The sequence below is a fragment of the Stylophora pistillata genome, chromosome 3 (genome assembly GCF_964205215.1).
Source record: "Stylophora pistillata chromosome 3, jaStyPist1.2, whole genome shotgun sequence".
Classification (NCBI taxonomy): Eukaryota; Metazoa; Cnidaria; class Anthozoa; order Scleractinia; family Pocilloporidae; genus Stylophora; species Stylophora pistillata.
In genome coordinates this window covers 34,557,841-34,568,987 of record NC_142521.1, presented here as the reverse complement: position 1 = coordinate 34,568,987, position 11,147 = coordinate 34,557,841, and the positions used below count along the sequence as shown (strand labels likewise).

The 11,147-nt window shown below is 36.5% G+C and overlaps 1 protein-coding gene and 1 long non-coding RNA gene across 6 annotated transcripts; one reads left to right on the top strand and one right to left on the bottom strand.

Annotated features, from left to right (window-relative positions):
- Positions 1-2,748: 2,748 nt before the first annotated feature.
- LOC148735782 (uncharacterized) lies at positions 2,749-4,421 on the bottom strand. Its single transcript, XM_088754418.1, has 2 exons — positions 3,955-4,421; positions 2,749-3,422 (listed from the first exon to the last, which is right to left on the bottom strand). Exons 1-2 carry the CDS (start codon positions 4,279-4,281, stop codon positions 3,414-3,416), a joined length of 336 nt encoding a protein of 111 aa, XP_088610544.1. The 5' UTR covers positions 4,282-4,421; the 3' UTR covers positions 2,749-3,413.
- Positions 4,422-5,672: 1,251 nt separating this feature from the next.
- LOC148735781 (uncharacterized) lies at positions 5,673-10,749 on the top strand. Of its 5 annotated transcripts, none has more exons than XR_015999030.1 (5): positions 6,156-7,018; positions 7,186-7,237; positions 7,431-7,474; positions 8,069-8,239; positions 8,656-10,749. It is a non-coding gene; the product is annotated as an uncharacterized LOC148735781 (long non-coding RNA). The 5 variants fall into 5 exon arrangements; XR_015999029.1 differs by having other exon boundaries at positions 8,069-8,243; XR_015999031.1 differs by having other exon boundaries at positions 6,158-7,018; positions 8,069-8,200.
- Positions 10,750-11,147: the final 398 nt, after the last annotated feature.

The window sequence follows — 11,147 nt, the reverse complement described above, 5'->3', positions numbered from 1 at the left end:
TTTTTGAGCCCTATTGCTAGACCGGAATCTAACCCAAAGTTTAATATGGAATAAAAATTGAATGAAATGAAAATTGTCAGGTCTGTTTCATTACAAGTTTCGTGAGAAGAATCCAAATACGTTTATAATGAGTTTAGTTTAAGAACAGTGAAGCGTTTCTGGCAAGTCAGTTTAACCATGGCGACAATATGAAGATATTAAAAATTTTCTCATACGTTAGAATAACAAGAGTTTGTAAAAATAAATCAAATTGTCCTTAATATTCTAAATTGATGATAGTTTTAAGTCAGCGGTACATGTAAACATTAACATGTAGAGTCAGGTGCATTATCTTATTAAATTTGCCTATCGCGTCGATTTCAATCCGTTAATCTGAAGGTTTGTAGATCTTAGATGTCCTCTTTAAACTCGATACCACCTTCTCATATTAAGAAGAAAAATTTATAATTATCAATCGACATAAAAAATTATAGAGAGCCCCTCTACCAGAAAATGACAATTATTTTATCGCCAACTATCTTATTGAGTGTGAATAAGTAAAAAATTTAAAGTAATACTCGCAAGTTTGCGCAGACAAAACTCTACGACCCAGCGACATTTGGAAACTTTTTAAAACAATGAAGTTCCTCTCGGTCTACCTACCGTAGGCGAGGCACTTTTCAGATCTTCTACAGGAGTTTTATTCGAGCACACACCTCAAGGAGGACTTAACAATGGTTAGTGTAATCCAGCTACAGAGGACATAGTATTAGAAAGAAGACAATTTGGAATTTACTGCTTCGAAATGAAGAGTGAAACAACTTTGCACTGAATGTCTCAATTAACTGAATCCAATAAGGCAAAAAAACCTCAGTATCCTCTGTCTGGTAGACTTCTTGACAGCTGTCAAACAAACTATGTCATTGAAAACTGGTAATATCATTAACCAAGTGATTTCGGATGACTCTGAATTTGTATTTTCAACCTCGATCAGTGGACATAAAAACTATAAAAATAAAGATTCTTAGAACAAAAATAAAAAAAAAAAGGGAAGAATGATATAAGAAAACTAATTTAGAAGCCTCCGCATTTATTGATAGAATAAAAGGCAAAAAAAGAAGAGTTGCTCGCTAATATGGATGCAATTTAGGACCAACGCAACAAAACACATGGTTCATTTCGACTCAGTTTTGCTGATTACTCATCATTATAAGATCAAGATCGCGAACCGTTGTCAAGGACAGGTTATGTGTTTAAAAGGCTGATAAACTTTCAAATAATTTGCATAAGGGGAAGTTTTCTATGAAATCGTTGACTTTTTCGTGCTTGACCTAAACATACAATTTTCTCAAAAAACTGCTCTGAAAGGCAAAGACTTCTCGAGGTTGCTGTGTCCGCAGAAAGTTGCCTTAAACGCCAAAAGTTGCTAAAAGGCTGCCGAGCACAATTGGTACAGGCTTCTATGTAAACATTTAAAAGAAAACATTAAACACGTAATTTTTTAAGTACAGATTTTCTGAAGTAAGAAATTTGGAAAAAAATCAAACTTTGCCATGGTATAGTTACTAAGGTTAAAGCAAAGAATCGCCAACATCACCGAGCGGCTGTCTATGAATTAAGACTTACGGCTCAATCAACAATTTCAGTGACTCAATCGGCCATCACAATTTATATATGTTTCAGTTAATTTCAAAACATTTTAATCGGTTTCTTTCAACTTGTTACTAAACAGTAAAAAATGAGCATGTTGGCGTCTACTTTTCCAGTTATCAGTGGTGAACGGTACCCTAATATTATGATAACTCGCCCAAACAGCAGCACATATATCCCTCGAATGGTTAAGTAAACCATTTAAAATTCGATTTATTTTTCAGAGAAGAAAACTTGTCAGCAGTATTTATGATTTCAATACAATTGTGCCACACAAAAAGGCAATGGAAATTTCTATGTAATACTCATTCACGTATACTTAACATTATCAATCATTGTTAAACAAAATTGAACGGGTACATGGAAATTTCCATGTAATACCCATTTGCGCGTAAAAAAAATAATTTTAAACACCTTTGGCCATTAAACAGGTCCATGGAATTTTCCATGTACATGTAATACTTACTCGCGTATACAAAACAGTATCAAACATTCTTAATCAAAACAGGTACATAGAAATTTCCATGTAATACTCATTTACGTATACAAACAGTATCAACCATACAGAACCAATTTAAACAGGTACAAGGAAATTTTCATGCAATTCTTATACGATTTCACTGTGCCGGATAGTGCCTCACCAAAATGATCTATGGAAATTTCCATGAAATATTTATCCTCGTATACAAACAGTATCAAACAGTCCTGACCAAAGCGGTACCGGTACGTGGAAATATCCATGTAATACCCTTTCACACGCAAAAAATAATAATAATTTCAAACTTTCTTGGCCCAAAATGGGTGTATGGAATTTTATAGTGACATATTTATAGTGTCCGAAATTCCTTTTCAAAACAAGTTTATGGAAATTTTCATGTAATACTCATTCGAATATTCAAAATAGTATCTGTTTCATGTTTTGCTAAACAAATTCTCCACTCGTCGTTATCTTTGGACCCTGATCACGGCTTGCATGCTGAACGGCTCAGCGTGACAGCTTCTTTCCTAAAACCAGAAACAGGCTTCTCGTCCTTATATACGGATAATAAGTTCACGTTCCTTTGAACCGTCAGTTTGAGGAAGAAACTCACTGAAACACATAAAAATAAGGGATAAACAAGTTATTACTTTTTGCAGGTATTGGCATTGTTTACAGATGGTTTGACTGCCGGCTACTGAAAGTCAGCAATTTTGTCTCACTTCTTTTAGCAATTTAGTTACTGTATTATGGCATAGAAAATAAAGGAGTCAATGTCTGTAAAATGTGCAGCTTAAGTACATTTTATTTGTATAATTGTGTCTTACCTAGAGTGTACGAGTCTCCAAACAATAATACAATCCCTCTTGGAGGCACGAAAAGCTTTATGATGTGCTGCATGAGGTCCACCTCATTCTCAGCCACAAACCAATTTGTGGCACTTTTCGATGTGTGCCAACAATAATGACACTGGCTCTTACGTTTACGTTTGTCGTCGTAAACATCGTAATCGACAAGGTCTCAGCATCAAAAGAAAATGGTTCACTTGGTTGTACGGAAATGGTGTTTGACTCATTCTCACCTCACCGTTTTTTTGCCTTGATTTTCCTCGCAGCCACTGGTAGAGGAACTATTTGCAGGTCGTTTGTCAGAACTTGACGTGGGGAACAATTCTACTTCTAGTAATTTTCTGACTTGTTTTCCAAATCTTGAAATGTCAGAAAATTCTCGGTACAACAGTTTATTGAGGTCGTCGGTGGGATTTAAGAACAACTTGAAACGTCCGGGAGAAGACTTTTTCCGAGGTTTATTTTACCTAAGAAACAATGAATGCCGTTTGAAATATCATAAAACCATTTTACCGTATCTTTTACGAATTACATTGGTGTGAAAAGTAAATTCGATTGAAAATGCGGCATCGCCGGCTCCGTCCAAACAAGTTTAGCGGAAACGGAGACTAGAAGCGGAACTTTCTTGCGGCATTTTTGAAAAGTGTTACAGATTGATTGCTATTGTGCTCGCATTGCGAAATGCTTTAAATTTGTGTGGGAAATTTCATGTAAAAGGTAGTAAAAATTGAGAGTGAATGGTCAGAGTAAGCTAAACGCCGAAAGGAGGGAAATCCATTGCCATAGACAGGCCAAGTTTACTCAGTGCGGACCTTTTTGGAAGCCAAATCAAATGCAGCTAATCTAAGACACAAGAATATTTTTTTCCTCCAAACTTATTTTTCTATTGCACGATAGGAAATGATCCTTATCTCGTACAAACTCAAAATGATCTTTCTTAGAGCAAATTCTCTTTTGACTGAAGCTTAAATTTTTCAGAATTCTCGAAACGAAACGTACCTTGAGTTTCCTTCGATCTTCACTCGCAGGCTTCATGTGAACAACAGACCCAGGATCAGTGCCATCCTGCGCTAAAATGGATGATTTATTGTAATGATGCAGTGTGCCGGCGCACCTCTCCGTTTTCTGTTTTCGCGAAGTACCACTTTCTGTCGGAATAGTGCCGCTTTTCCCTTTTTCCTTCTTTCGAGTAAGGTAGCGAGGACCCTCTACCACGTGTTGTTGCCATATCTTTTCACTAACTGAGTTTTTTGAGCCTGGCTTGTCAAATAGCTGACCTGCATGAACCCTAAAGAATGTGCGACCACCATTTTGAATTGAGATCATTTAAGCCGTATCGTTTGTTTATTGGTTAATATGCACACCCCATAAGAAATTCTTTTGTATGCCCGATGACGTAGGAGTTTTCAAATTTCCGACAGCCGCATCACGCTGTTAAGGAAACTGTTAGTTTTTTCAAACTGAAATAGGAATACACGAACGGCTATGGATATTATGGATTACTCTAGTTCGGTTGCAGAAGAGCCACTGTCACTCTCGATTCCTTCAAGTCTCGCCGAAGAACCTTTGGTAGAAACATCAGTTACTGAAGAAAGCTTTGAGAGCCGAGCTACGAGAATAGTAGAGTCAGCCGTGGAGGTATTTCAACGTCTCTTAGCAAGCACGCCTGCCAAACGGAAAAGGGAGGCCTCGATCGACTACCGAATCGTTAGACTCTTCAAGAGCTGAAACACTACTCTCGCCTGAGCACACAGCTTCCAAAGAGTAAGAAGTAGAAACTTCTAGCGCAGCAGGTTGTGAGGACGATGACAATGTGGTCCTTTCTGAAAATGAAAGCCTCAGCGGCAACAAGGCGCAAAGCGGCAACCTTGAAGGTAAATTTCTAATCAGCTCTTCCCTAACCTCAAAAACAGAACGTTTTTCTTTCTGTTTGAGGATAATAATTCTCAATTCAGAAACACTGCAGTTGATATAGGGGGAAAAGTAGAGGAATTCTTTGATGTTCTCAAAGTAACAGATCTCGTTATGAATAGCCGGAGAACTGTTTGCCAGCTTATACCGTCCGTACAATTCAATACCTATTCACGCAGCCAAGGAGCAATTAAGAGCTCCTCCAAGTGTTTCTCCTCCAGTGTTTAAAATGATGCTAAAATCGTGGACGTGGCTGAAAAAAAAAAAGGATATCAGTGTATTCCAAAAGTTAATTTTTCCGACTAATCCAAAGTGAAAAACGAGATAGGAACGAACTGACCTCAAAAACCCAACGCCGGAAACGCGCAAAAATGAGAGAACTAAAACTTCATTTTATCAAAGTTGAAGATCAGTCCTGGAGGTTTTGCCCCATTTTGAAAGAATTTGACAAGTTTCCGACTTTAGACGTAGAGGAAGACCGGGAATTCAATCGGGCTTTGGGCGGCGCATCCAAAGCAAGTAAAAAAGGCTTATTGTGAACATTGTGAGGAACACGTATTAGTGAGCTGGATTTGCACTGCAAAGTGGAGCGTCATAAATCCATAATACAGCAACTAGGATAGTGGAACAATCTTGACGCCCTAATCTATAAACTACCGTCTATTGGGAAATTAGAAGATCAATAAAAAGGCAGTTTTCATTTCGATGTATTTTGATAAATTTTTTGTAAGCAAGAATTGTAACAGAAGGGCCGAGTTTACGTAATTTTTTGTTATTTAGTCATTTATTTTAAGCCTCTGTTATGTACGGGCAAGGTGGAAGGAGTGCCTGACCTTATAATGTAAGATATTTCAAGTTCTGATTTGAAAATATCTGACAAAGACACATTGTCTGCAATTTAGAAAGTTTCATCATACTTCTTAGTTGTCATCTTAACCAAATTAAAAAAGGATAAGTTGATATTTCTAACCTAGTAAACAAAGAGAGACGTATCTGTCGTAGGAAAAGTTCGAAAAGTGAAAAAACCTGGAGGTTGCGATCGCGAGAAGTGTCATGCTGCTTCTTTGAAAGAAGGAAAGGCTCTAAAATCCAAAGCGATAATTGTGGTAATTAGATAGGAAGTATCACGAACTCCCGCAGTGACATATCGTAACGCATTCCTTAGGCCTAGTTTATACGTCGCGCTACGGTCGAATTTAATTCAGACGAATTCGTCGTTCCGTCGACGTAAATCGTGGCGTGGTTTTATGCGTCGAAATCAGTTGGATTGAATCTATTTCTCTTCCCAAATGCAGTGCCTCTGGTCAGAGGTGTCATTTTGAAATAAATTGAAATACATCAAGAAAATGCATGCATTTCATTATACGCGACTCTCGGTGCGACGTTAAAACTGAAGACGCGTTATCGATATTTTATCCGTCTTACCAAGACGGATAAAACGTCAAGGACGAATTTAATTCACCAGACGAATTTAATTCGTTTTAGACGTCGCGCTATCGTCGAATTTAATTGCTTGTGCGACCTTGAATTAAATTCGACTGTAGCGCAACGTATAAACTATTAGTGTCGTTTATTGGAGAGACTGGGTTCGAAATAGCCATTACAGAGTGGACGTAAACACCAAAACAGCCAACAGCGTAACGACTTTAAAAAAAAAAAAAACAATCAATCGATATTATTTTGTTGCTGGCTATGCCATATAGAGCAGAAGAAGTGGGGAAGAGTAAACGTTTTGGTCGTTTTTTGTAGAGAGAGGAAAAGAGGCTGCTTGGGTGATTTGTTTCCGCCGTTCGCTGTTTTGTTGTTTACGAGTTACAGTCTTTTACTTCAAGATGAAGGCACGAAGGCGATTATTTACCCTGGTTCTCTGACGATACAAGGCGCCCTCGTGATTTTGACGGATATTTGAGAAACTGGATTCAGACCGTCTGAGATTTAGGCTACTATCGACTCAAAGTTACGAAATATTCATCAATTCTGTGGGTTTCTGTATATTTAAGGCAACAAAATCTGGATGTGCTGAGAAATGCTTAGAAGCCGTGGATCTCGCAGAGATGTGCATGATACGTGGGAATCTTCTGGGCAATAACTCGCTGCAAACAAGGTAAATCGTACTTGATGGGCTATGGATGCACGCCAAACTAAATGAAAGGTACAGTACATCTTATGTTGTCCTTTAGTTGCACCAACAAGCTTCTTCTCGTATATAGTCTAAATCATAAATCAGACTAAATTAAATAAAACGAATTTGTAACCATTCCTTTTATAGCGTGATTCATGAACAAAAAATTCCTTCAAATCTAACTTTTGTCTTTATAGGTAAAACTAAATTTGGACACACTCATGAAGCTGCTGACCAGATGTTTAACAAGTAAGAATCAGAGTTTCATTTTCATTGAATTCAGTTGAGAGGAAAACTCTCTTTGAGAATAGTTACATTGCAGAACCATCTTATTAATGCTGCCGATTTCAGTCAAAGTTTCACTGCTGGGATGCTTAATTGCCAGCTTCAAAATACTAAATGTTGTTGTTAATTGTTAGTCATATTAAATTGTGTCTTACAGGCTTTCTGAATTTTTGGTAAAGAGGGACACAAGAACCTCTATAGGTACTGTTAGGAGGAATGCAATCAGTAAACTTCTACCTTAGAAAATGAGTAGTAGTAGTAGTAGTAGTAGTAGTAGTAGCAGTAGCAGTAGCAGTAGCAGTAGCAGTAGCAGTAGCAGTAGCAGTAGCAGTAGCAGTGGCAGTAGCAGTAGCAGTAGTAGTAGTAGTAGAAGTAGTAGTAGTAGTGGTAGTAGTAGTAGTAGTGGCAGCCTCAGTAGCAGCAGTAGTAGCAGCAGCAGTACTAATAGTGGTAGTAGTAGTAAAACTTTATTGAAATTGTCATTACATGAAGAGCCATCCTAAGCTAGGGAAAAATCCCTTACTAATTTGGGGACACTAAAAAAGAAAAAAGACTAGGAGCTATTTACAGAGGTATATATATTAATTAGTTAACTAAGAGAAAATCTATAGTTAACTAATTATGGATTTGTATTAAAAAATATATATAAAATTCAAGAGGAGCAGAGTAGATTTGTATAACTATTGAGACAGTCGTGTAGTTATATTTTAAGCCTTCAATTGATTGATGTTTATCCTCTCCTGACAATATGGATGGATACAATATCTTAAAATGTTTTCTCTTGTTAATTGATAGAGCTTGTGACCTCCTTTGAGAGTTGTTACACCCCATCTCCAAAGGCTGCCGAGGTTGAGCATGTTTTTGCTGTGAAGGAGGGGATGTTGCCCATTTCACTGGGGGAGTGGCAAAAAGGACAACTGGAAACCGGTAAACCCTCATCCACTGAGAACAGTGGTTAACTGTAGTGTAAGTAAGTGGAAATATCTGCTGTACAATGGAGAATAAATAGAAACAAAAAATCTCAACAATACTTTCCATTAACAATTATACTCTGTTCATGCACTGAAGATATCTGTTTTGCTCAGATGGAGTGTGATGATCTTACATTTTAATTCTTAGCATTATACAAGACCAATAATGATAATAATAATTGTAAATAACAATAATATTAGTAACAATGACAAGTACTATTAGAAAAATCACAAACTGATCTCTGTTACAGCTTGATGGTATACAGCTGTAAGTTACTTAAATTAGAAGCTTATTTATTGTTGAGGTCATTTCATTCTCTACTGTCTGGTTCATGTCCTTCAAATATTAAATTTCTGGAATAAGTGTTTTTGCTACAGTTTTTTAAGCTTGCTTTTCTTTATTTATGTCAGGCTGATGCAGAAATAAATGTTGATGTCCCCCCCAGATTATGTTATTCCAGATACAGAGAAGCTTGAGCATCAACGGCTCAGGTCAGAATTTGGAAAGTAGATTGTCAAAATATAAGATTTTCAGTTATAATCGACTCACACTTGTGAATGGAAATTTCCATAGATCTTCCAGTAGAATGGTAAAATATAAGATTTTCAGTTATAATCAATTTACACTTGTGCATGGAAATTTCCATACATCTTCCATTGACATGGCAAGATTTAAGATGTTCAGCTATGATCAATTCACACAATGTGCATGGAAATTTCCATGGATATTCCAGCAACATGGCTCAAATGAAAGAATTTTTCAGTCATGATCGATCCAAACAATGTGCATGGAAATTTCCATAGATCTTCTGTATGATAAAATGACGTATCTTAGATATTCAGTTGCAATCGACTCACACACGTGCATGAAAATTTTCATAGACCTTCTACTAACATGGTAAAATGTAAGATGTTCAGCTCTAATCGATCTAGGCATGTGCATGGAAATTTCCATAGACCTTCCATTAACATGGTAAATGTAAGATATTCAGCTATAAATAGATCTACACATGTGCATGGAAATTTACATAGACCTTCCATTAACATGGTACAATGTGAGATGTTCAGCCCTAATCCATCCAGACATGTGCATGGAAATTTCCATAGACCTTCCATTAACATGGTATAATGTAAGATATTCAGCTGTAATCGATCTAGACGTGTGCATGGAAATTTCCATAGACCTTCCACTGACATGGTAAACTGTAACATGTTCAGCTCTAATCAATCTTGACATGTGCATGGAAATTTCCATAGACCTCCCATTAACATGGTATAATGAAAGATATTCAGCTGTAATTGATCGAGACATGTGCATGAAAATTTTCATAGACCTTCCATTAAGATGGTATAATGTAAGGATGTTCAGCTCTCATCAATCTAGACATGTGCATGGAAATTTCCATAGACCTTCCATTAACACAGCAAAATTTAAGATGTACAGTTATAATTGATCCTGACATGGTGGAAATTTCCATAGACCTTCCATTAACATGGTATAATGTAAGATGTTCAGCTCTAATCGATCTAGACATGTGCATGGAAATTTCCATAAGACCTTCCATTAACATGGTATAATGAAAGATATTCAGCTGTAATCGATCGAGACATGTGCATGTAAATTTTCATAGACCTTCCATTAAGATGGTATAGTGTAAGGATGTTCAGCTCTCATCAATCTAGACATGTGCATGGAAATTTCCATAGACCTTCCATTAACACAGCAAAATTTAAGATGTACGGTTATAATTGATCCTGACATGGTGGAGATTTCCGTAGACCTTCCATTAACATGGTATAATGTAAGATGTTCAGCTCTAATCAATCTACACATGTGCATGGAAATTTCCATAGACCTTCCATTAACACAGCAAAATTTAAGATGTACGGCTATAACTGATCCTGACATGGTGGAAATTTCCATAGACCTTCCATTAAGATGGTACAATGTGAGATGTTCAGCTCTAATCGATCTAGACATGTGCATGGAAATTTCCATAGACCTTCCATTAACATGGTATAATGTAAGATATTTATCTGTAATCGATCTAGACATGTGCATGGAAATTTCCATAGACCTTCTACTAACATGGTAAAATGTAACATGTTCAGCTCTAATCGATCTTGACATGTACATGGAAATTTCCATAGATCTTCTATGGACATGGTAAAATGTAAATGTTCATTAACGTTCTAATCGATCCAGAAATGTCCATGGAAATTTCCAAAGATTTGCTTAAGTGACATGGTATAATGTAACATGATTTTTTTTTAGTCCTTTTGGATTATCATCTCTATGGTAATGTCTGCATATACATTTGTAAAAAAGATTCTCAGAAAAATCGCTGTCAGATACGCCATATCTTATTTTGTATATTTAAAACACGGATGTATAAATTTCAGTAAATAGTTCTCAAAAGAAATTCTGTCTTTGTTGTAAAAGTTGTTGTAATCAATTCAACTGTGGAGTGGCTTTTATAGACTATTAAACTCTTTTTCCTTCAATGTAGTTGAGTGTCCTGGTTAGAATGATACATTGTAGAGCACATGTTACCCAACATATACTGAAATGGCAAGGAAGCATCTCTTTCATTGTGGTTTTTACCAAATATTCTTTACTTCAGAAAATCTGCACTTAAAAAATTATGTGTTATTATAGTTATAACCAAACAGCGACAAACTGTGTATCATGTGGAAAATCATTGCCGAAAGAGAGAGAGTTAAAGGTCAATATGGTTAGGTTTTCTCCTAAAGAAATGGAGAGTTTGAAAAGTTTAATTTTAAGAAAAACAATTCGGTTATTTAATCATTCGCAGCTCAGGTGAATAATTGATAACAGTAAGAGATCCATTGCCGTGTGCGGAAAACAACAGAAAATAGACAAACAAAACATATAGATTAAA

What these genes read in the sequence shown, in the direction of transcription:
- LOC148735782 (XM_088754418.1), bottom strand. Translation starts at nt 4,281, where the DNA reads ATGATCTCAATTCAAAATGGTGGTCGCACATTCTTTAGGGTTCATGCA.